This window comes from Tamandua tetradactyla, chromosome 19 (genome assembly GCF_023851605.1).
Source record: "Tamandua tetradactyla isolate mTamTet1 chromosome 19, mTamTet1.pri, whole genome shotgun sequence".
NCBI classification, from domain to species: domain Eukaryota; kingdom Metazoa; phylum Chordata; class Mammalia; order Pilosa; family Myrmecophagidae; genus Tamandua; species Tamandua tetradactyla.
The window spans coordinates 3,156,676-3,183,819 of NC_135345.1; the positions used below are offsets into that span (position 1 = coordinate 3,156,676).

At 38.9% G+C, this 27,144-nt stretch overlaps 1 protein-coding gene across 5 annotated transcripts in view; it reads left to right on the forward strand.

Annotated features, from left to right (window-relative positions):
- The window catches only part of HTT (huntingtin), a 237,460-nt gene that overhangs the window by 49,260 nt on the left and 161,056 nt on the right, over positions 1 to 27,144 (forward strand). For 4 of the 5 annotated variants that reach the window (XM_077136283.1, XM_077136284.1, XM_077136285.1 and 1 more), the window contains exons 3-4: positions 21,281 to 21,401; positions 26,697 to 26,756. In XM_077136283.1, coding sequence (XP_076992398.1) covers positions 21,281 to 21,401; positions 26,697 to 26,756 — 181 coding nt within the window. The remainder of the gene's footprint in view (positions 1 to 21,280; positions 21,402 to 26,696; positions 26,757 to 27,144) is intronic. The other variant, XM_077136287.1, reaches the window with a different exon arrangement.

The window sequence follows — 27,144 nt, forward strand, 5'->3', positions numbered from 1 at the left end:
TGAAGGATTAATGAATAAGTGGTTGGTTGAGGCAACCACCTGACTGACTGAGGGATAGCTATGTCTCTCCTCATATTATAAACAAACATAAGTGTCAGATTAATTGCTTCAGTGTAAAATAATGAAATCATTACTACAAGAAGGAAATATAATATTAGTCTGAGGAAGGCTAGCAATATAAATGAAGAAGTTGCTTTGACTACTAAAAATAATATACTTTGATATGTTAAAATCCACCTTAAATAAAATTGAAAGCAAATCCAATTTGGAGAAAATATTTTCAGCATATTTGTCAAAGGTTTAATAGCCTATATAAAGAATTAATATAAATCACCAATAAAATAGGCAGATTAGAAAATAGGCAGGGAAGATGAATTAATGATTCAGAAAGGGAAAAAATTTGAATGGGCCTATAAACATAATAGCTAACACTTATTTAGTGCTTCCTATGGAAAATGGAAAATGTTTGACTTTATTAGTCAAAATAAGAACATTTTTCACCTGTCAAATGCGTAAACATTAAAACACTCAGGATTTTTTCAAAGGTAATATAACTGTCCTAGAAGGCAATTTAACAACCTGTAAAGCTTTAGAATGTGATCTGTGCTTGACTTAGCAGTTTTACTTTTAGGTGTTTATGTTTAGGAAAGTGTAACAGTATTGGGATAGTTATTCCATTAGAAAACTAAAAGTTATTTTAATAACTTACCATTAGGAGAATTGAAAAGTTGAGATACATCTATACTTTTCTAGTCAACAATACAAGGATGAGTGATGTATATTTATATTTGTGACCAGAAAACGTATTAACGGTATGTTTTTAAAAAATTATGGAAGATTTTTGCTTGTACCAGACAGTAAACTGAGGAAATCATAAGTCTCACCTCATTAGTTTTTCATTTTTCAGAGGTCCTATGATTTCTCCAGCTTACTGTCTGGAGATAGTTTCCAGGCTCTTACTGTCTGCAGAGTTTCCCCAAAGAGGGGAAAGCCAGGGAGAGCCCGGTAACTTGCCAGGTTGTAAAGACAAAGCTGCTAGCCTGGAGTGGTCAGGGTAACCAGAGCCCATAGGGTAGAATACCAGAGAGGAGAACCCTGAAGGTCTGCAGAGGGTCCCCGCCAGTCTTTAGCTGAGTAATGATCAGCACGTACTTGGGAGGAAAATACCGGACGCTGGAAGTAGAATCAGGTGAAAGGATAGAAGGAACAATTGCTAAAACTCACACAGGACCAGGAGTTCCTATTCATACCAGCCAGAGTGGAAAGACCTCCTCACTGTGGGGCATCGGACAGAGCACTGAGAAGGGTTTTGCCTCAATGATAGAACTAAGTTAGCCCTAGAATAAGCTGTTCTCTGACCCTGACTAATTAAGGTTAAAAGCAAAGCCTAATAGGATGAAGTCTTTCAAAGTAACTTTTAATTGCATACCAGAGCAAAGTTTAAGAGTATTTATAAGAATACAAAATGTATACATCTAACAAGATAAAATTCACAGGGTCTGGCATCCAATCCAGAATTACTAAGAATACAAAGTATAGGAAAATACGATTTATAGTAACGAATATCAAAACTGACCCAGAAATCATGTGAGTGATTAAATTAGTGAATAAAAACATTTAAATAACTGCTATAACTGTATATCATATGTTCAAAAAACGAGAGAAAAGAATGACTATGTTAACTAGAGAGCCACGGAAAATAGCCAAATTAAACAATGGTAAGCATGACAGGGGACTTAGTGGAAGCAACGTTTGCCAGAAGTCAGTGAGTCATCATCCCCAAAGTATTGAAAGAAAGATTTCTATACCTGGTAAAAATTTCCCTAAAACAAAATACTTTTTTAAACCTACAAAAGCTGAAATAATTTATGTCTAACAAAACACCTATGTAAGAAATACTAAGAAGTGTTTCAGGTGTGAGAAAAATATTACCAGATGGAAAATCTGGATCTGCACAAAGAAATGGATTGGTAACTCTAGCAGATAAGTATAAAAGACTTCTTCTTATTACTGTTTTTATTATTTTGTAGTCATCACCATGATTATTTTTAGTACATTTGTATCACCCCAGAAAAAGAAATAAAAAGGAAAAACTCATACATAACATGCTCCTTACCCCTTTCTCTGATCACAAGTATTGCAATCTACTCCAATTTTTTTAACCTCTTAACCACCCCCCCATTATTTATTTAATTTATTGTCCTTGTTTTTTTACTTATCTGTCCATACCCTGGATAAAAGGAGCATCAGCCACTAGGTTTTCACAATCACACAGTCACACTGGAAGGGCTATATAGTTACACAATTGTCTTCCACAGTCAAGGCTGCTGGAATACAGGTCAACAGTTTGAGGTACTTCCCTCCAGAAACCCCAATACACCACAAACTAAAAAGGGATTATCTATATATTACGCAAGAATAACTTCCAGGATAACTTCTCAACTCCGTTTGAAATCTCTCAGCCACTGAAACTTTATTTTGTCTCATTTTGTCCCACGTTGCCTGGAAGATTTACACCCCTGGGCATGATGTCCAGGGAGGACATCACTGGGAGGGCAGTGAGTTCACCTGCAGAGTTGACTTAGAGAGAGAGGCCGCATTGAGCAACAGAAGAGGTTTTCTGGGGGTGACTCTTTGGCATAATTAAGTAGGTTTAGCTTCTCTTTTGCAAGAATAAATTTCATAGGGGTGAGCCTCAAGATTGAGGGCTCAGCCTGTTGAATTGTTTGTGCCCGTTACTTGTGAGAATATCAGGAATTCTCCAGATGGAGAAGTTTAATATTTTTATTCTTTCTCCTCAGTCCTCCAAGGGGACTGTGTTAGTCAGGGTTGTCTAGAGAAAAAAAAAAAACAGGAGATATCTGTAAATATGAGATTTATAAAGGTGTCTCAAGCAACCATGGGAATGGAAGAGTACAAAATCTGTAGGGCAGGCTGTGAAGCTGGCATCTCCGATGAAGGGTCTGAATGAACTCCACAGGAGAGGCTTGTTGGCTGAAGAAGCAGTGAAAGATTTTCACTTCTCCCATAAAAGCTTTCAACTGATTGGATTATCTCATTGTGGGAGATACACCTTAGTTGACTGCAGATGTAATTAGCCACAGATGCAATTAGCTGAGTGATGATTTAATAACTAGCCTTCCAGTTTATCAACTAGCCACAAAATATCCTTGTAGCTACAATCAGACCAGTGCTTTGCCTGACTAGACAACTGGGCATAATCACGTGGCCAAGTTGACGCCAGAACCTAACCATCACAGGGACTTTGCAAATATTTTGTTTATTCTGTGCCCAAATTACTCTGGGATGTATCAGCATCACACTAAACTGTACGAACCAACAAGATCTCTTGCCCTATTCTAGATTCCATGAATTATGGTGTTCAACTAAACTGATCATAAGTTAAATTAGATAATGCTACCCGAAATATTAATTTTACTAAATAAACATCTCTCTCTTTGGTTTCACACAGAAGTTGAAGTTTTAAAATATAGACCATCGCATCCTTTTCCTTATATTCTGATTTACCTTAGTCCTATCCAGATCAGCTTCATTCATATCTCTAGTTGAAGTCTCATCACTTTTTCAACTTTTTTTTAACAGTTGCTATATGTCTCCCTTATTATTTTTATGGTAAGAAGACCAGTGAGATTTTAATTCATATATTTAATTTTAGTCTCTTTAAAAGATAATTGTTTATAGCAAGAGTTCTTATGATGTATTTGGGGGTTAAATCATGTAGATGTACAAAGTATGACAATAAATAGCATGAAGGTTGGAAGAGCGGAAATGGAAATATACTTGTAGGCAGTATACTGCTTCCCCTTCACCTCCCCCCCAAAGATAACAGGTTCTAATCCCTGATACCTAGAAGCTATAAATGCTACCTTATATAGAAAAAGGTCTTTGTAGATGTGATCAAATTAAGGATCTGAGATGGAGGGATTGTCCTGGATTCTCCATGTGACATGCACACACAGAGAAGATGGTATGTGAAGACAGCAGAGAAAGATTTGAAGGTGCTAACTTTGAAGCTTGAAATGACATGGTCACAAGTCAAGGAATGCTGGCAGTTACCAGAACTGGAAGAGGCAAGGAAGGGAATCTCCCGTGGAACCTCCAGATGGGCGCATTCCTACATACCTTGATTTCAGCTCAGTGACACTGATTTTGGACTTTTGGCTCTAGAGCCATGAAAGAATTCCTTCTGTTTCAGGCCACCTCTTGGTGGTGATTTGTTACAGCAGCCACAGGGAACCAGCACAGTGCTGGTAGTTTCTTGTGCTATATGTGATATCACGAAGGTAGGTTTGCTGCTTTGAAGCTGTTATGTACCCCAGAAAAGGCCATGCTCTTTTTTGTTGTTGTTACTTTAAGAGATTTTCCTTTATTTCTCATTAGTGAGATGTCAAGTTACTTTGTTCTTGAGCTAAACACTTTGTTCACAGCATAGTTCACATAACCATGTTTTTGTGTGGATACCTGCTTGATGTCAAGTTTGCACTTGTCTTGATGCCTTTTAGTTTGTGCTTATTGTGTCACATCAGAATGTACTAAAGTGACAGATGATTGCCATGGATGAGAAACGGTTGAGCATTTAACCAGTTATCATCAGGAAATGATTAATGTCTGTCCTTTCTGTGTGGCAGAAAGTCAGGAGATTGAAAAACCCCGGAGTCAGGTAATAAAAGTTTCATTTAGCCACCACAATACCCATCTACAATGATAAGCTAAAAATCTTACAAGAAGACTTTCAGCTGGGCTAGTTTACCACCCCCTCCCAAAAAATGGGATTCTGCATGTTTTTCAGAAAATCATTGAGAATTTGGACATAAGCATAATTTCCATGATGCATAGAATTTTTATTATTCTTTTTGGGGGGCTTTAAGATGAGCCAGCATGCCTCGCATATAGATGTGAGCGCCGCAGTCACACTTGGGCTGATTATGGAGCCTGTATTCCATTTTACTTTGTACCAAAAGGCCTTGCAATGAGACTTACAGTGTATAGGGACAGGTGAGTCTCTTTGCTGGTATTGTATGAATAAGGTATAAATTATATGTAAACAGGAAAGACAAATTTAATGTTAAAGTGTAACTCTAGGTTCTGGAACTTAAGAAAAGCATATCTTATATAAGGTATCTTATATTGTAGGTAAAATGTGCATTTAGTAAAAAGTGAAAGGAAGGAGAATACTGTCTTCAGTAATTTTTTCCATTTTTCTTTTAACTTTTATTTTTCATGGGCCCTGTGTGTATGTGTTTGTGTAAACATTAGCTTATGAGCAATTTGTAAAAGCATATTTGGATCACCATTTCAGTTACAGTTTCATATTCCTCTGTGTGGCATCCAGAACATTTACTGGTAATTTGCATGCATTTTTGGCCCAATTCCAAAGTTTTTTTTTTCCTCAACTTTTTTTGTTATGAAATATATATAAGTAAATACAATAGATCTCAAAGTACATTCTAAAAAGCAGTTATAAAACAAATCTCAAAGTATGGTATGGGCTACAGTTCCACAATTTCAGTTATTTCCTTGTAGCTGCTCTAGGACACTGGAGACTGAAAAGAAATATATAGTAATTCAGTAATCATACTCATTTGTTAAATGCTATCTTCTCTATTACAACTCTTCCTTCTCCTTTGATCCTTCCCCCAATCTTTAGGAATATTTCGGCAATGACCATTCTCATATCTTCATGTTGAAAAGGGGTGTTGACATTAGGGGGTCCAGGGATGCAAGTGGTTGATGCTTTTGGAGAGGCTGCACCTCTGGGTTTCAGGACTTATCTGGAATAGGAACCATCTAGAGGCTTTAGGTTTCTGAAAAATAAACTTGGTGAGTGAACTTTTTATAGAGTCTCACTTAGAATCCTGGTTGTTCAGGAATACTGTTGTAAATCCTGTGTTTACAGAAATACTGTTGGTTGGGGTTTGGCATACCTTGGTAATTCACAGTATCTAGTTGAAGCCTGCATACGAGTAACCTCCAGAATAGACTCTCGATCTCTTAGCCACTGATACCTTCTTTTATTACATTTCTTTGCCCCCTTTTGGTCAGGTAGGCACTGTTAATCCAATTTTGACACGACCAGGCTTATCCCTGGGAGTCATATCCCACATTACCAGGGAGATTTACACCTCTGAATGTCATTTCCCACATAATGGGAGGGTAATGATTTTCCTTACAGAGTTGGGCTTAGAGAGAGAGAGAAGGCCATGTTCTTTTAGTTCATTCCCGTGGGTGTAGTACTGTTGTGGGTGGGACCTTTTGGTTAGGTTATTTCAATTTGAGATGTAACTTACCCTGTTCAAGGTGGGTACTTTTAATCCTTTTACTAGAGTTCTTTATGAGAGGGTAAAGGACAGAAAAAGCTAAGAGAGCTTAGAGAGAAACACACAGAGAAGTTTATAGAGGAAAAGGCCCCAGAGTTGCTGAGAGGAGAGCCACTGAAGCCAGAAGCTGAAAGCAATGAAATCTGGGAGAGAAGAACCAGCAGACTTGGCCCATGTGCCTTTCCATGTGATAGAGGTGCCCCAGGTGCCAGTGGCCTGTCTTCTGAGAAGGTATCCTATTGATGCCTTAATTGGGACATTTCCACAATCTTAGAACTGTAAATTCACAAGCTAATAAATCCCCATTTAAAAACTCCCATTTCTGGTAGATTCTATTCTGGCATCTTTAGCATACCAAAACAGTAGGTTATAATAAAGATATATACTAAAAACATAAAAAAAATTATAGCTAATAAATATAAAATGGAGATTAAAATAGAATTATAAAAATAATCTTTAAAAAGAGAGAAAAGGTAAACAAGCATATGGAAAAATTGGAAACAAATATGATGGCACATTTAACCTAGTCATATCAATAATGACCTTAAATCTAAAAGGCAGAGATTTTTCAGATTGGATGAAAAAGCAAGACTCAGTATTTGTTATCTATCAGAAACCCATTTTAAAGTAAAGGTGAAAATGGGTTAAAAGTAAAAGAATAGAAGAAGATTCACCATGCTAACCTGATAAGATGATAAGGGGAAATAGACAAATCCACAATTGAAGTCAAATACCTTGTGGTGGTTTGGAACTGTGTACACCAGAAGAGTGTGTTCTTAATCTCAATCCATTCCTGTGGGTGTGAACACATTGAAGTGTCCATTGTAAGCCTCATCTTTTGATGAGGTTACTTGAGTTTAGATGTGGCTTAACTGAATCAGGATGGGTCTTAATTCTATTATTGGAGGCCTCATAGAGAGAGCCACAGGAGCAGCCAGAAGCTGGAAGTCAGGGAGCCTGGAAGAGAAAGAAGATGCATAGCCATGGACAGAAAAGCCAAAGAGCTGGGATTGCTGGCAGCCAGCCCCTGAACACTAAGGTCCTTGGGCAGAGAGATCACTTTGCTGATACCTAGATTTTGGACTTCTAGCCTCAAAACTGTGAGCCAATAAATTCCTGTTGTTTAAGCCCACCCATTGTATAGTATTTGTTTAGCAACTGGGAAACTAAAACAGATTTCAATTTCTGGGTCAAGATGGCGGCTTAACAACGTGCACGTTTTAGTTCATCCTCCAGACCAACTACTAAATAACCAGAAACAGTACAGAACAGCTTCTGCGGCCACGTCAGTGACCAGACACACAGCGTACCCCAGTTTGGACCAGCTGGACCGGCTGTGAGCACCTCCCAGAACCGGAGAGTCTGCCAAAGTTAAAGGTACCACATCACCTTATGCTGCTGGGACCTGCAGTCAGACGAGCGCCACACACAGGGCAGGATAAGAAAAACAGAGTCCAGAGACTTCACAGAAAAGTCTTTCAACCTGCTGGGTCTCACCCTCAGGGAAAACCGACGCAGGTGACTCTTTCCTCCTGATAGGAGGCCAGTTTGGTCTGGGAAAATCTGGCTGGGGTCTATAATATCTAAGTAGACCCTCCTAAGTGTGTGTGGGGAGAAAGGCACCACACAAGCAGGGCAAGAAACAAGAAAACAAGAACTGAAAAATTCTCCTCTGTTAAACAAAACCTAAGCTAAAGGTCCAGATAAAGCTGAATGGAATGTCAAAGAACAGAGAGACAACAAATTCATCCAGCAAGAAAACCCTAGATAAAAGAAGTGAAAACAATCTCCAGAAAAAACTAATTAAGGTAATTAAATGCCTAGACACCAGCAAAAAATAATAAATCACACTAGGAAAATTGAAGATATGGTCCAGTCAAAGGAACAAACCAACAATTCAAATGACATACAGGAGCTGAAACAATTAATTCAGAATGTATGAACAGACATGGAAAACCTCATCAAAAACCAAATCAACGAATTGAGGGAGGATATAAAGAAGGCAAGGAAAGAACAAAAAGAAGAAACTGAAAGTCTGAAAAAACAAATCACAGAAATATGGGAATGAAAGACACAGTAGAAGAGATGAAAAAAACAATGGAAACCTACAATGGTAGATTTCGAGAGACAGAACATAGGATTTCAAAACTGGAGGACGGAACATCTGAAATCCAAAAAGAAACAGAAACTATAGGGAAAAAAATGGAAAAATATGAGCAGAGACTCAGGGAATTGAAAGACAATATGAAGCGCATGGATATACGTGTTGTGGGTGTCCCAGAAGGAGAAGAGAAGGGAAAAGGAGGAGAAAAACTAATGGAGGAAATTATCACTGAAAATTTCCCAACTCTTATGAAAGACTTAAAATTACAGATCCAAGAAGTGCAGCGTACCCCAAAGAGAACAGATCCAAATAGACATACTCCAAGACACTTACTAGTCAGAATGTCAGAGGTCAGAGAGAAAGAGAGGATCTTGAAAGCAGCAAGAGAAAAGCAATCCATCACATACAAGGGAAGCCCAATAAGACTATGTGCAGATCTCTCAGCAGAAACCGTGGAGGCGAGAAGACAGTGGGATAATATATTTAAATTATTAAAAGTGAAAAACTGCCAACCAAGAATTCTATATCCAGCAAAATTGTCCTTCAAAACTGAGGGAGAAATTAAAACATTTTCAGACAGAAAATCACTGAGAGAATTTGTGACCAAGAGACCAGCTCTTCAAGAAATACTAAAGGGAGCACTAGAGACAGATACGAAGACATAAAAGAGAGGTGTGGAGAATAGTGTAGAAAGGAAGACTATGAGTAAAGGTAAAAAGAAGGAAAATTAGATATGACATATAAAATCCAGAAGACAAAATAGTAGAAGAAAGTACTACCCATGCAGTAATAACACTGAATGTTAATGGATTAAACTCTCCAATCAAAAGACATAGTCTGGCAGAATGGATTAAAAAACAAGACCCATCTATATGTTGTCTCTACTCAAAGGACACGAGGCCAAGGACACAAATGGACATTTACACACCAGTGTCTACAGCAGCATTATTAACAATTACCAAGAGATGGAAACAGCCAAAATGTCCATCAATAGACAGTTGACCGGAGATCCAAGATGGCGTCTTAGTAAGGTACATGCGTCTTAGTTCCTCCGACTCCAAATCAACTAATAGGTGAACAGAAACAGTACAGAACAGCTCCCAGGGCTACAGCAGGGAATGGACACACAGCGTAACCCAGTCTGGGCTGGTTAGTCTGACTGCGAAACTCGGCTGCGGTGAGTGAGATCCCCAAGCGGCGGGCGATTTCCCGAGCAGCCGCAGCTGCGGCGGTCCGAGCTAATCCCTCCCTCCTTCCCGGGCTGGCTGAGGGACGCGGAGAGACAAGCTTCCCAGCCAAGGCGGCCGGCGCCACACTTTTGCGGGCGGCTTCGAGTCTCGGCTTCGAGTCCGCGACTACGAGTCTCGCATCAGAGGGCTATCCAAAGTCTGGGCTGGCAAGTCTGATTGCGAGACTTGGCTGCGGCGAGACCCCCGAGCAGCCGCAGCTGCGGTGGTCCGAGCTAATCCCTCCCTCCTTCCCGGGCTGGCTGAGGGACGCGGAGAGACAAGCTTCCCAGCCAAGGCGGCCGGCGCCACACTTTTGCGGGCGGCTTCGAGTCCGCGACTACGAGTCTCGCATCAGAGGGCTATCCAAAGTCTGGGCTGGCAAGTCTGATTGCGAGACTTGGCTGCGGCGAGACCCCCGAGCAGCCGCAGCTGCGGTGGTCCGAGCTAATCCCTCCCTCCTTCCCGGGCTGGCTGAGAGACTCGGAGAGACAAGCTTCCCAGCCAAGGCGGCCGGCGCCACACTTTTGCGGGCGGCTTCGAGTCTCGGCTTCGAGTCCGCAGCTACGAGTCTCGGATCAGAGGGCTATACAAAGTCTGGGCTGGCAAGTCTGACTGTGACTCTTGGCTGCGGCGAGACCCCCAAGCAGCGCGTGATTTGCCGAGCAGCCGCAGCTGCGGCGGTCCGAGCTAATCCCTCCCTCCTTCCCGGGCCGGCTGAGAGTATCGGAGAAGCAAGTTTCCCAAGCCGAGGCAGGCGACGCCCTTCTTCTGCGGGCGGCTTCGAGTCTCGGCTTTGAGTCCGCGGCTACGAATCTCAGATCAGAGGGCTATCCAAAGTCTGGGCTGGCTAGACTGACTGCGAGACTCGGCTGCGGTGAGACCCCCGAGCGGCGCGTGATTTCCCGATCAGCGGCAGCTGCGGTGGTCCGAGCTACTCCCTCCCTCCTTTCCGGGCCAGCTGAGAGTATTGGAGAATCAAGTTTCCCAAGCCGAGGCAGGCGGCACCCCTCTTTTGCGGGCGGCTTCGAGTCTCTGCTTCGAGTCCGCGGATACGAGTCTCGGATAGGAGGGCTATCCAAGCAGCGGTAGCCCCCCCCCACGGGAGGCTTCCTGGTCCGGTGGGGAATCCCCCAGGCCCGCTGCGGCCCGCAACCAGCCACAGGGTCCCCTCAAGCCGCGGCAGCTGACGCCCCCACCACGCGCGGCCCCTGAACCAACGGAGAGAATTGGATCCGAAATCCCCAGGCCACGGAGATCGGTGACTGGGGGAGACCCATTCCAAACACTTGAGACAAACGTGTGCCACGTGCGTCACATACTGGGCAAGATAAGAAAAACAGATCCCAGAGATTTCACAGAAAAATATTATAACCTTGCTGGGTCCAACACCAAGAGAAATCTGAATAAATGCCCAGACGCCAGCAGCAGAAGATAACTGTCCACGCTCAAAAGATTGAGAATATGGCTCAGTCAAAGGAACAAACCAATAGCTCAAATGAGACACAAGAGCTGAGACAACTAATGCTGAATATACGAACAGAAATGGAAAACCTCTTCAAAAATGAAATCGATAAATTGAGGGAGGACATGAAGAGGACATGGGCTGAACATAAAGAAGAAATAGAAAAACTGAAAAAACAAATCGCAGAACTTATGGAAGTGAAGGATAAAGTAGCAAACATAGAAAAAATAATGGATAGCTACAATGATAGATTTAAAGAGACAGAAGATAGAATTAGTGAATTGGAGGATGGAACATCTGAATTCCAAAAAGAAACAGAAACTATAGGGAAAAGAATGGAAAAATTTGAACAGGGTATCAGGGAACTCAAGGACAATATGAACCGCACAAATATACGTGTTGTGGGTGTCCCAGAAGGAGAAGAGAAGGGAAAAGGAGGAGAAAAACTAATGGAAGAAATTTTCACTGAAAATTTCCCAACTCTTATGAAAGACCTAAAATTACAGATCCAAGAAGTGCAGCGCACCCCAAAGAGATTAGACCCAAATAGGCGTTCTCCAAGACACTTACTAGTTAGAATGTCAGAGGTCAAAGAGAAAGAGAAGATCTTGAAAGCAGCGAGAGAAAAACAATCCATTACATACAAGGGAAACCCAATAAGACTTTGTGTAGATTTCTCAGCAGAAACCATGGAAGCTAGAAGACAGTGGGATGATATATTTAAAATACTAAAAGAGAAAAACTACCAACCAAGACTCCTATATCCAGCAAAATTATCCTTCAAAAATGAGGGAGAAATTAAAACATTCTCAGACAAAAAGTCACTGAAAGAATTTGTGACCAAGAGACCAGCTCTGCAAGAAATACTAAAGGGAGCATTAGAGTTAGATACAAAAAGACAGAAGAGAGAGATATGGAAAAGAGTGTAGAAAGAAGGAAAATCAGATATGATATATATAATACAAAAGGCAAAATGTTAGAGGAAAATATTATCCAAACAGTAATAACACTAAATGTCAATGGACTGAATTCCCCAATCAAAAGACATAGATTGGCAGAATGGATTAAAAAACAGGATCCTTCTATATGCTGTCTACAGGAAACACATCTTAGACCCAAAGATAAACATAGGTTGAAAGTGAAAGGTTGGGAAAAGATATTTCATGCAAATAACAACCAGAAAAGAGCAGGAGTGGCTATACTAATATCCAACAAATTAGACTTCAAATGTAAAACAGTTAAAAGAGACAAAGAAGGACACTATATATTAATAAAAGGAACAATTAAACAAGAAGACATAACAATCATAAATATTTACGCACTGAATCAGAATGCCCCAAAATACGTGAGGAATATACTGCAAACACTGAAAAGGGAAATAGACTCATATACCATAATAGTTGGAGACTTCAACTCACCACTCTCATCAATGGACAGAACATCTAGACAGAGGATCAACAAAGAAATAGAGAATCTGAATATTACTATAAATGAACTAGACTTAATAGACATTTATAGGACATTACATCCCACAACAGCAGGATACACCTTTTTCTCAAGTGCTCATGGATCATTCTCAAAGATAGACCATATGCTGGGTCACAAAGCAAGTCTTAACAAATTTAAAAAGATTGAAATCTTACACAACACTTTCTCGGACCATAAAGGAATGATGTTGGAAATCAATAATAGGCAGAGTGCCAGAAAATTCACAAATACGTGGAGGCTCAACAACACACTCCTAAACAACGACTGGGTCAAAGAAGAAATTTCTAGAGAAATTAGCAAATACCTCGAGGCGAATGAAAATGAAAACACAACATATCAAAACTTATGGGACGCAGCAAAGGCAGTGCTAAGAGGGAAATTTATTGCTCTAAATGCCTATATCAGAAAAGAAGAAAAGGCAAAAATGCAGGAATTAACTGTCCACTTGGAAGAACTGGAGAAAGAACAGCAAATGAATCCCAAAGCAAGCAAAAGGAAAGAAATAACAAAGATTAGAGCACAAATAAATGAAATTGAAAACATGAAAACAATAGAGAAAATCAATAAGGCCAGAAGTTGGTTCTATGAGAAAATCAATAAGATTGATGGGCCCTTAGCAAGATTGACAAAAAGAAGAAGAGAGAGGATGCAAATAAATAAGATCAGAAATGGAAGAGGAGACATAACTACTGACCTCACAGAAATAAAGGAGGTAATAACAGGATACTATGAACAACTTTACGCTAATAAATACAACAATTTAGAGGAAATGGACGGGTTCCTGGAAAGACATGAACAACCAACTTTGACTCAAGAAGACATAGATGACCTCAACAAACCAATCACAAGTAAAGAAATTGAAGCAGTCATTCAAAAGCTTCCTAAAAAGAAAAGTCCAGGACCAGACGGCTTCACATGTGAATTCTATCAAACATTCCAGAAAGAATTAGTACCAACTCTCCTCAAACTCTTCAAAAAATTCGAAGTGGAGGGAAAACTACCTAATTCATTCTATGATGCCAACATTACCCTCATACCAAAACCAGGCAAAGATATTACAAGAAAAGAAAACTACAGGCCGATTTCTCTAATGAATATAGATGCAAAAATCCTCAATAAAATTCTAGCAAATCGTATCCAACAACACATTAAAAGAATTATTCATCATGACCAAGTAGGATTCATCCCAGGTATGCAAGGATGGTTCAACATAAGAAAATCAATTAATGTAATACACCATATCAACAAATCAAAGCAGAAAAATCACATGATCATCTCAATTGATGCAGAGAAGGCATTTGACAAGATTCAACATCCTTTCCTGTTGAAAACACTTCAAAGAATCGGAATACAAGGGAACTTCCTTAAAATGATAGAGGGAATATATGAAAAACCCACAGCTAATATCATCCTTAATGTGGAAAAATTGAAAACGTTCCCCCTAAGATCAGGAACAAGACAAGGATGTCCACTATCACCACTATTATTCAACATTGTGTTGGAGGTTCTAGCCAGAGCAATTAGACAAGAAAAAGAAATACAAGGCATCAAAATTGGAAAGGAAGAAGTAAAACTATCACTGTTTGCAGATGATATGATACTATACGTCGAAAACCCGGAAAAATCCACAACAAAACTACTAGAGCTAATAAATGAGTACAGCAATGTAGCAGGTTACAAGATCAACATTCAAAAATCTGTAGCATTTCTATACACTAGCAATGAACAAGCGGAGGGGGAAATCAAGAAACGAATCCCATTTACAATTGCAACTAAAAGAATAAAATACCTAGGAATAAATTTAACTAAAGAGACAAAAAACCTATATAAAGAAAACTACAAAAAACTGCTAAAAGAAATCACAGAAGACCTAAACAGATGGAAGGGCATACCGTGTTCATGGATTGGAAGACTAAATATAGTTAAGATGTCAATCCTACCTAAATTGATTTACAGATTCAATGCAATACCAATCAAAATCCCAACAACGTATTTTTCAGAAATAGAAAAACCAATAAGCAAATTTATCTGGAAGGGCAGGGTGCCCCGAATTGCTAAAAACATCTTGAGGAAAAAAAATGAAGCTGGAGGTCTTGCACTGCCTGACTTTAAGGCATATTATGAAGCCACAGTGGTCAAAACAGCATGGTATTGGCATAAAGATAGATATATCGACCAATGGAATCGAATAGAGTTCTCAGATATAGACCCTCTCATCTATGGACATTTGATCTTTGATAAGGCAGTCAAGCCAACTCACCTGGGACAGAACAGTCTCTTCAATAAATGGTGCCTAGAGAACTGGATATCCATATGCAAAAGAATGAAAGAAGACCCATATCTCACACCCTATACAAAAGTTAACTCAAAATGGATCAAAGATCTAAATATTAGGTCTAAGACCATAGAACAGTTAGAGGAAAATGTCGGGAGATATCTTATGAATCTTACAATTGGAGGCGGTTTTATGGACCTTACACCTAAAGCAAGAGCACTGAAGAAGGAAATAAATAAATGGGAGCTCCTCAAAATTAAACACTTTTGTGCATCAAAGAACTTCATCAAGAAAGTAGAAAGACAGCCTACACAATGGGAATCAATATTTGGAAACGACATATCAGATAAAGGTCTAGTATCCAGAATTTATAATGAGATTGTTCAACTCAACAACAAAAAGATAGCCAACCCAATTACAAAATGGGAAGAAGACTTGAATAGACACCTCTCAGAGGAGGAAATACAAATGGCCAAAAGACACATGAAGAGATGCTCAATGTCCCTGGCCATTAGAGAAATGCAAATCAAAACCACAATGAGATATCATCTCACACCCACCAGAATGGCCATTATCAACAAAACAGAAAATGACAAGTGCTGGAGAGGATGCGGTGAAAGAGGCACACTTATCCACTGTTGGTGGGAATGCCAAATGGTGCAACCACTGTGGAAAACAGTTTGGCGGTTCCTCAAAAAGCTGAATATAGAATTGCCATACGACCCAGCAATACCATTGCTGGGAATCTACTCAAAGGAATTAAGGCAAAAACTCAAACAGACATTTGCACACCAATGTTTATAGCAGCGTTATTTACAATTGCAAAGAGATGGAAACAGCCAAAATGTCCATCAACAGACGAGTGGCTAAACAAACTGTGGTATATACATATGATGGAATATTATGCATCTTTAAGACAAGATAAACTTATGAAGCATGTAATAACATGGATGGACCTAGAGAACATTATGCTGAGTGAGTCTAGCCAAAAACTAAAAGACAAATACTGTATGGTCCCAATGATGTGAATCGACACTCGAGAATAAACTTGGAATATGTCATTGGTAACAGAGTCCAGCAGGAGTTAGAAACAGGGTAAGATAATGGGTAATTGGAGCTGATGGAATACAGACTGTGCAATAGGACTAGATACAAAAACTCAAAAATGGACAGCACAATAATACCTAATTGTAAAGTAATCATGTTAAAATACTGAACGAAGCTGCATCCGAGCGATAGGTTCTTGTTTTGTTTTGTTTTGTTTGTTTTGTTCTTATTATTATTACTTTTATTTTTTTTCTCTATATTAACATTCTATATTTTTTTCTGTTATACTGCTAGTTCTGCTAAACCGATGCAAATGTACTAAGAAACGATGATCATGCATCTATGTGATGATGTTAAGAATTACTGATTGCATATGTAGAATGGTATGATGTTTAAAAAAAAATGGTCAGCACAATACTGCCTAACTGTAATGTAATTATGTTGGAACGCTGAATGAAGCTGCATCTGATCTATAGTTTTTTTTTGTTTTTTTTTTTCTTTCTCTTATATATTTTTGTACTTTTTATTTTTATTTGTGTTTTCTCTGTGTTATCACTTTATTTCTTTTTCTGTTGTCGTGCTATTTCTTTCTCTAAATCGATGCATATGTACTGAGAAATGATGACCGTACACCTATGTGATGATATTAAGAATTACTGATTGCATATGTAGAATGGATTGATTTCTAATATTGTGTTAGTTAATTTTTTGTAATTAATAAAAAAAAAAATAGACAGTTGACCAAACAACTGTGACATTTACATAAGATGGAATATTATGCAGCTGTAAGACAGAATAAAGTTATGAAATATGTAACAACATGAATGGATCTTAAGGACATTATGCAGAGTGTGATTAGCCAGAAACAAAAGGACAAATACTGTATGGTCTCACTGATATGAACTGATATTAGTGAATAAACTTGGAATATTTCCTTGGTAACAGAGACCATCAAGAGATAGAAATAGAGTAAGATATTGGGTAATTGGAGCTGAAGGGATACAGATTGTGCAACAGGACTGAATATAAAAACTCAGAAATTGACAGCACAATATTACTTAACTGTAATACAATTATGTTAAAACACTGAATGAAACTGCATATGAGAATGATAGAGGGAGGAGGGCTGGGACATAAATGAAATCACAAAGAAAGATAGTTGATAAAGATTGAGATGATGCAATCTAGAATGCCTAGAGTGTATAATGATAGTGACTAAATGTACAAATTTAAAAATGTTTTTGCATGAGGAAGAACAAAAGAATGTCATTACTGCAGAGTGCTGAAAATAGATGGTAACTAATATTTTAAAATTTCAACTAATGTGTGAGACTAAAGCACAAAATGTTTATTTGGTACAAATCTATACTTTGACTAGTGCATCTCTTAATATAATTTATGTAGATAGTTGATTGAACACCTTAAGTACATGGAACTTTGTATAGGACATGAGATTTTGTTGGTTTGTCCAGGTGATGCCCTGATGAATCCCAGAGTGATTTGATGAGTGAGTGGAAAAGTATTTGCAAAGTCCCCTTCGGGGAATGGTGAGAATGGGGGAAAACCCAACTTCCCCAAGTTGAATTCTTGATATTCTCACAAGCAGTGTGGACAACCAAAGCTATAGGCTGAGCCCCCAGTCTTGGGTTTTGTTCATATGAAACTCAACCACACAGGGGATAGGTCAAGCCTACTTAAAATTAAGCCTAAGAGTCACCCCCAAGAGAACCTCTTTTGTTGCTTAGATGTGGCCTCTATCTCCAGCCAACACAGCAAGCAGACTCACCACCCTCCCCCTGTCTACGTGGGACATGACTACCAGGGGTGTGGATCTTCCTGGCAGCGTGGGACAGAAATCCCAGAATGAGCTGAGATTCAGCATCAAGGGATTGAGAAAAACTCTAGAATGAGCTGAGACCCAGCATCAAGGGATTGAGAAAACCTTCTCGACCAAAAGGGGGAAGAGTGAAATGAGACAAAGTGTCAATGGCTGAGAGATTCCAAACAGAGTCGAGAGGTTATCCTGGAGGTTATTCTTATGCATTAAGTAGATATCACGTTGTTATCCAAGATGTAATGGAGAGGCTGGAGGGAACTGCCTGAAAATGTAGAGCTGTGTTCCAGTAGCCATGTTTCTTGAGGATGATTATATAATGATATAGCTTTCACAATGTGACTGTGTGATTGTGAAAACCTTGTGTCTGATGCTCCTTTTGTCTACCTTGTGAACAGATGAGAGGAACATATGGAATAAAAATAAATAATAGGGGGAACAAATGTTAAAATAGATTTAGTTTGAAATGCTAGTGATCAATGAAAGGGATCAGTAAGGAGTATGGCCTGTAAAATTTTTTTTTTCTGTTTGTTATATTTTTCTGTTGTCTTTTTATTTCTTTTTCTGAATTGATGCTAATGTTCTGGGAAATGATCATGATACCGAATATGCAACTATGTGATGATACTGTGAATTGCTGAGTGTATGTGTTGGGAATGTTTGTGTTTCTTGTAATTTTTTTTAATTAATAAAAAATTTTTAAAAATGAACAAAAAACAGATTTCAGTAGCTGTTTCTCATAATTTATAGAATACATAGATATAAAATCTGGATTTAGAAGATTTGAACACACCATCAGCCAACTGGCATTCATAGAACACTTCACTCAACAACAATGGAGTAGATGTTCGCAGTGCTCATAGAATGTTTACCAAGATAGACCATGTGCTAAGAGGACTGAGAGCGTACAAGCCATGTTCTCTGTCCGTAGTATAGTTAAATTGAAATCTATTACAGAAAGATAACCTGGAATTTTCCAAATATTTGGAAAACAAATGACACTTTTTCTGCATGATATATGGGTCAAAGCAGAAGTCAAAGAGAAATTTGAAAAGATTCTGAATTGATTGACAATAAAAATACAGCATTTCAAAAACTACTAAAAAGGGGAAACATATAGCACTAAATGCCTGTTTTAGAAAGTAAAGCTCTCAAATCAGTGATCTCAGTTGTCATCTTAAGAACCTGAAAAGAAAAGCAAATAAGCCCATAGTGATCAGAAGACTAGAGATAATGAAGATAAAAGCAGAAGTCAATAAAATAGAAAACAAAAACAGATACAGAAAATCAGTAAAATCAGAACTGGTTATGGAAAATCAGTAAAATTAAAAGCTAGTTCTTTGAAAACATCAGTAAAATTATAAACCTCTAGCTATCTGGAAAAAGAGTGAAGTTACAAATTACCAATATCAGGAACAAGGTGGATGACATCAGTATAGCTCTGTAGAATTAAAAGGATTATAAGGGTATATTATGAAACACTTAATGCTAATAAAGTCAACAATTTAGGTGAAATGGACGAATTCCTTGAAAGGCACAAATTACCAAAACTCTCAAGAAGAAATAGATCAGCCCTGTATATGTTCTATTAAAGTTAAATTTAAAAAACCAATGCTTAGCTCAGTCATTGGAGAACTTTTAAGTATGATTGGAAATGGTATGTGAATGTACTTTTACAACTGAATTATATGAAGTTTAAGCCCTGTATGCATTCTATTAAATTAAAATATAAAGTGAAAATTTAGTGTCTGAATTGAGATGTGCTGTAAAATAGATTGATGAAATACCATGTTGATTATATGTTGAAATGATAGTATATTGGATATATTGGGTTAAATAAAATATATTAAAATTAACTTTACGTATTTCTTTTTATTTTCATGAGTCTTGTAGAAAATACAAAATTACGTATGTAGCTTGCATTATATTTCCGTTGACAGCGTTGTTTTAGAGCACAGTGTTTGAGTGCCGTTCTAACATCTCAGAGACCTTTCCTCCTTAGTTCCTTATCCACAAGGATATTCAACATAGGTGAGGTGTGAAATGTTCCTGAGTGGCCTGCTTTGCTTCTTGCCTTGATATGTTTGTATCCCATCAGTAATGTGGCCCTTTGCTTTCCTATAGGCTTACAGCTCTCTGCTGACTATTGGTAGGAAGTATTCCCTAGAGCTAAAGAGGGAGGGACTCCATTTCACATTTCTTTAGTTGAAATCCTGAAACAGCCATTTGCTTTAATGTTTCAGTGAATGGCAGCATTATTCAAGGGGTTCCTGGTCCTTGATGCTTGAGAGTGAAGTCAGCTCCACAAACATGGCCCGTCAGCTTCTCTCTAGCTTGGCTGTGTTGAACCATTTGAATCATGACAGCCTAAATAGACTCAACTAAATATTTTTTTTTGTAGTATGTAGAAATTGAATAGATTTCAGTTTTTGTAAGACTGTGGTATTATATCTAGAACAATGTAAATAAAATATGTAAATGTTTTAGTAAAATATGTCTTATACTTGACATTCAAGATTCCAAGAATATTGTAAGGGTCAGAATAACCTGATGGCAGAAAACAGATGGCTCTCAGTTTTAATGATCTAAAGTGGTGTTTAGATGTCTTTTAAAAGACATTTTAATTAAAACTTCAAAAAAATGAGATGTACCTTGGAAGTATAACCTTTTCATTTTTTTTTTTTTAACCCGGGTAGGAACTCAGAACCAAACCCGGGTCTCTGGCATGGCAGGAGAGAATTCTGCCACTGAGCCACTGAACCACTGTTGCACCACCCCCTCTTCTTTTTTTTTTTTTTAGTAAACTTTTTATTGTAGAACAGAAAAACTGCAAAGCTAGTGTAGTTATACCTTGTTTTATTGTGCTTAGCTTTATTGTGCGTGTTTTACAAATTGAACATCTATAGCTACCCTGCATCGAGCAAGCTCATTGGTGCCCTTTTTCCAGCAGCATGTGCTCACTTCATGTCTCTGTGTCACATTTTAATAAAGGTGTATACATTGTTTTTAAAAATATAATGTTATTGCACACCTAGTAGAGTAGATTGTAGTGTAAATATGTCCTTTAAATGACTAGAAACCATAAAATTCGTGTGACTCACTTTATTGCAATATTGGCTTTATTTTGGTGACCTGAAACTGAACCTGCAATATCTCTGAGGTGTGCCTGTATGGAGAGTTCCCATTTACCCCCTACCCACTTTCCCTTATTATTAACATTCTTGCAGTAGTGTGGTACATTTGTTGCAATAAACCAATATTGATACATTTTTTAAAAGTTTTTATTTTAATAACATATATACAACCAAAAATTTCCCCCTTTAACCACATTCAGATATATAAATTCAGTGACGTTTGATACTGTATATTCAGATTTCCTTTGTTTTTACCTAATGTCCTTTTTTTGTGTTCCAGGATCCCATCTAGGATCCCATATTACATTTAGTCATCGTGTCTCCTTAGGCTCCTCTTGGCTGTTACAGTTTCTCTTTGTTTTTATTTAGAAATTCTCCAGAATTTCAGAAACTTCTGGGCATCGCTATGGAACTTTTTCTTCTATGCAGTGATGATGCGGAGTCAGATGTCAGGATGGTGGCTGACGAATGCCTCAATAAAGTTATAAAAGTAAGAGCCTCGTCTAGAGCTGTAATCTTTTTAGACTAAGAGAAGAAGCCATATTAGTGTTCTTTTGTTTGAGGTAGCAAAGTCCTTTAATGAAAAAGCCGCTTTTTAAATTTATGGTGTGTAGTTTGGTATCGTCAGTGTGCTATTGCAACTGCTGAGTCTGAAGCTGCTTCTGAGCTGAAGAGCCTTGTTTGCCCTGAGCCTGACAAGGTAGTGATGGGGCTCATGTACCCACTGGGTGCTCTGGGGAGAAAATATTACTACAGGCGTCTTTTGCCCAGTTCCAACTCAGAGAAACCAAAAAGCCCTGGGGAAGCAGAGCTAGGTGAAGTCTCCTTTGGTATTTGTAGCCTCTCTTTTTCCTCTCCTTTCCCATCCTCTCCTAAGATCTGGGCCAGGAAGTACTACTTGCAGGTAAAGATGTGATGTCTTCAGGTAGTAGCTTAGGTGGAGTGAGTGTGCAGTGAGTGGAGAGAAAGGAGATACCAGAAGGGGATGACGAAGCCGGAATGCCTGAGCTCCTTGGGTAGTGTCAATGTGTGACATAAGGGAGAGTTGGGGTAGTGGTCAGGTTTTTCCTGATTTCAGTTTGTAGTCACGGGCCTATAATTTTAACCTATTGTGCCCTTCATCGGTTTCTGCTGCCATGGAAGGTCCTTCTTCTGTTTATCAATGCTTAATGTACTAGAGGACTGTCCTTGCGTTTATCATTCTTCCTTTCTCCTGGATTGAGTCTCTCCCTCCTCTGAGTCACCCTCTAGACCACCCCTGAGTTTGTGAATGGGTCTTTTGAGTTGGGTGCCCAAACTAATTGTTCCCACTGAAGGCTTACCAGTGCTGAGAAAAGTTCTCTGACTTAGTTCTTGATGCCATCTCCAAGGACATTTTTTTCTCTTTTTTAAATATACTTTTTATTTTAAAATAAAAAATAATACAGAACCCATACAGAAAACTCCAACATACTTCCCCTGACAACCTAATAGTTTGTCACATGTGATCTTCCTTCCTTCTTTCCTCCCCACTCCATCTATTTCCAAGAACAAGTTATTGATAATGTGTCTTATTCCTGCCCTCCAGGAGTTCTTTTTTATTTTATTTATTGTTTCAAAATTAAAAAAAATTTTTTCTCTTATTTTTCCCCTACCATTTTGAGTCTGAATCCTGAAAGTTAGATAGGAGTGTTTTTTTTGTTTTGTTTTGTTTTTGTTTTGGTACTTAGTCTGTTTTGGGAATCGAACTTGGGTCTCCCATGCGGAAGGCGAGCATTCTACCACTGAACCACCTGTACACTCTAAGATAGGGTTTTGAGAAGAGGTTACACATCTCTTAATTTTCCTTAAAGGCTTTCTTCCTGGCAGTGCATATTTGACTGGATGAACTAAGAACTCCAAAGCATGTTCCTTGATTATTTCATCATTAGTATTGTGAAGATAAAACTGATCTTTGGATGCTTCTCAAGGTCTTTCTTTGGACGGTGGTCACATTTGACATTGGCTAAAAAATTGCCCATCCTTTTTTCTTCATGGGTCCATTCTTCTCCAGGAAGATGTCTGAGGAGGTTGCATCATCATTGCCGCAGAATGGGCACGTATAGGGTTTGGGATAAGGAGACCTGTGATTGAATCCTGCATCTGCCACTTACTAGTTGAACACCTTTGGGAAATGTATTTAATTTCTGTGAGTTTGTTTCCTTAACTATAAAATGGGAACAGGCAAGTTTTTTCTGCGTGCACATGTGTTGAGGATTAAGCGCACATAAGTGAAATGCTTGGCATCATCCTTTGCACATGCCTCATCCTCAACGTGTTGAGAAGTATTCTCATATACTTCTCTCCCCAGAGAGATCGAGGGGTACTTAGAGCATACTGTTCTCCATTTCCCCAAGGAATCTTTCCCGTCTTTCTAGTAGATTGTTTCTGTTTCTTGGTGAGCCTTCGTTGGGATGCTGGCTTCTCCATAGCCACGAGGACTCTAGCCCCTCAGTGGGCAAGTGGCCTCCCTGTGCCTTGGGAAGACCGTTCTGTCTTCTTCTTGCCTTTCTTCTGCTCTTGCATTTTGTGCTGTTCCTGCCTCTTGTTGCCCGCAGTTACAGAATGACTTGGGCCACACTACCCTGTTCTCCACTGCCAGGTGGCCTATTAGTGAGGCTTGTGGGTGGGTAGGTCCCTTGCTGTATTTGCAGAAAGTCTGTTTTCTCTGAAACTTGCTTCTCTGCAGTCCTGAATATCCTTGCTTTTATTGTTCCCTTTGGCAGGAACAGGCTGGGCATTTTCTGATATTTCAGTTCTTGAACTTTGATCCTCAGAATCAGAAAACCTAAAGAGGTCCAGCATAGGCTGCCTTCATTAAGAAGGACAGAAAGAACAGCATGTCCCCAAATTTCTCTGATGTTGCACCCTTTATACTTAGGTGAGGTATCAATCCATTGTCAAGCCTGTCCTCTTTTTTTTTCTCTTTTTCCTTTTTCTAACAATATTATTGGCGTATAATTGACATAGTAAGCTACACATATTTAGATGGACAAAATAATATATTTTGATAATTTGGCATGTGAAACCACCACTACATTCAAAATAGTAAAGGTATCAGTTACTTTCAGAAGTTCCTTCACTTCCGACACCATAGATTAGTTGACATTTTCTAGAATTTTGTACAAATGAAATTAAAATAATATGTACTCATGTTTTTTTTGCAGTTGCTTCTTTCAGAATACTTATTTTGAGATTCGTTCATGTGGCTATATGCATCAATGAGTCATTCCTTTTTGTTGATGTGTATTTGGGGGTCCTGGGTTCTCTAGGCCATAGCTCATAGCTTTAGGTTCTGGGTTCTCTGCCTGGATGTCTTCCTACTTCTTTCCCATTTCCTCTTTCTTTCCAGTTTCCAAGGTGGGGGTTTCACCTTCTCCTGTTATGCTCCTGCCCATAAGATGAGGTCATTCCTCTTACCTCTCTTCTCTGCTTAAAGCTTGGAGTGATGTGATGTGGTTATACTCAGGTTTTTTGTTCCTCAAATACTTTAGTAAACAAGTTAAGCAGGGTGGGAGCAAGTTTCCAGTTCTAGCTAGAGTTGTTCTCCTGGCGACAGAGGAAAGTGTAGGTTTGGAAGAAGGTAGATGGCCTGAGGCCATGGTATGAGGGAGAGATGGGAACCAGGACTAACCCCTATGAGTCCCTTCTGGACTTTTGTCTTTCAGTGAGCTTTGTTTTATATGTACAGTGAGGACCAGACTCTCTTTATTTAGCCCAAGGAAATTGTGCGCATTTTGCTTTTCATTTAAGCAGGTAATCACACAGAGGATCTGTCACAGTGCCTGCCAGTGTGCTTTTGTCCTCAAGTGGTTTACAGCTGTAGGTGATGATGCACGTAGATATAGAAATAACTTAGTACATGATATGATCTGGAAGTTCTGAAAGGTTAGGGCAAATCGTGATGGCGTTCGAGAGACTGAGGGTATTTCTGTTTAGGGAGGCAGAGAAGCTTCCTGGAGTCATTAGCTAGCAATAAGTGGAAGAGAAATCTAGAGACCCCCTGGAGCCCTGCAATGTCCTTCCTGTAGAGGCGGCTCAGAGAGGGAGAGTAGGGTGGATAGGTACATGCTGGCAGAGAATGGATGGCCCTGAGAGTCAGTTCAAGGTGTTTGTACTTCATTTGATAGAGAATGAGGAGCTCTGGAAGATTTTTGACTTTTGTGTTAGAAGGGAGCTTTTTTAAGGAGAAATAGCTTTGTGATGGTATACAGAGTGGCTCGGAGTGGGGAAGGCCAGAGGTACAGATGTTCCCTTCTGCAGATGCAGTAGTCATAGTAAAAAAGAGTGGAATCTTGAACTAGGATGGTGAGCATATGAAGGAGGAGGCAGAGGTGGGCTGTTCGTCCGTTGGATTTGGAAGCTGAGAGTGTTTGTCTCAGTGTGGAAGTGGAGTTCAGGATGGAAAGAGGGATCAGATGGTATGTTTGTCTTACTCCATACTTGGAATATTTTAAGAGCCGATTCTGTGCTATTATTAGGGGGTTTACTTTAGTTTTCTTTTATTATAAAGGAAGTTTGATACTATTTTGCAGAACATTTATGAAGTGAAATCAAACTTTGATATGACTTCTGGTTTTATTTGAAAAGTTGTGTTTACCATGTGTGTCCCATTTGGTTTGCCCATTTAAAGACTTTTAGTCCATTCAAACTGAAAAAACAGAATTAGGATCTAAATATTTCTAAAGCATTATACTTCCAAACCTCCCAAAATGTGACTCTGCTTTAGAATTTCAAGCTCAGTGAGCTAATACGATGAACCACAAGTTTTACTAAGACCAGCTCAGTTCTCAGACATCATGTGCTACACATCACAATGAAAAGGGGACTTTTTTATTGAGTCTTGATTGGATCTTACATCAGTTTTTGGTGGGCAAGCCATTTGCAATACCATTTTAGATGAGAGGGTTTTTATTGAGACAGCAGTGAATGAAAATCTTTCTCTCCCTTTTTTCCAACCTGAGAACCCCTTGTGTAATGTGTCCCTTATGCAGCTGGATCATGGTTGCCATTAGCCGTTCTGTTGAGTTGAAGTCAGCCATATGTCCTTTTTTTTTTTTGAATTGGGCCAGTGAGTAAGTGGTGAGCAAGAAATTTGCTGTGAGTAATGTGAGGCTCCTATCTGGTGGTGGGTTCTGAAACCATAGGCCATGGGCATCCTTGCCAGTGAGGGAAGGCTGGACCTTCAGGGGAAATGTGGAATTCGGCATCAGTGAGGGGTCACAGTGAGGGGTCTCTGATATTACAAGTTCACCCCCATTACCTCTGGGCACTGCAGGCTTTCCAGGCCTTTGCCTGATGTTGTGCTGAATGGAGGGAGCAGAGGGAGATCCTTTAGATCTTCTCTTTCCTCATTGAGTAATAAAATTTTAGATTTAATTTGAACCATCTACCACTTTAATTTTTATATTATGTAGTATTTGCTTATCATAGAAGTAGAATTCTTTTTCCTTCCATGTTTAATTTGGATAAATGACTTGTATCTACTTTATTCAGCAACTTCCTGAATGTACATGCTTCTTTTCTTTTTTTTTTTTTTAACATGGGCAGGCACCGGAAATTGAACCCGGGTCCTCTGGCATGGCAGGCAAGCATTCTTGCCTGCAGAGCCACTGTGGCCCGCCCACCCTTTTCATTTTTAAGGAATCAGTGCTTTATTTAAATACTGTTATATTTTACTTTGCTCCCCAAACTGAAATTTTAACTTTCTTTGAAACTGCTAACGGAATGTGTCTCCCACAAACCATTCTCTTGTATTTCATTGTAGGCTTTGATGGATTCTAATCTTCCAAGGTTACAGTTAGAACTCTATAAGGAAATTAAAAAGGTAGGTTCGTGTTTTACATTATTAAAAAATGGTAGCTTTACACTATCAAGCAGCTTGTATGAAATTCTGTCTTTTATTTACTAAGTAAAAAAAAAACTTAGAAGGAAAGTAGACTTTTATTGTTTAGTTTTTCTTTAGAATGTTCCTCTTTTCAGTTTTAGTAGATGAATTAGAAGTTAAAAATGGTAAAAATTTATTTTTTGTATCTTTGTAACTGAAGCCCACTAGACCCTAACATTTGTAAAGAAATCAAATGTTTCATATGTAGAAGTGTGCTTTTCCCTAAAACCAGAAATAAACATGTAAAAAAAATGCTTTTACTTAAATGGAATCCTCTTGTTGACTGGTACATGGGACTCTTAAATTGTAACACCTTACCATTTCAATC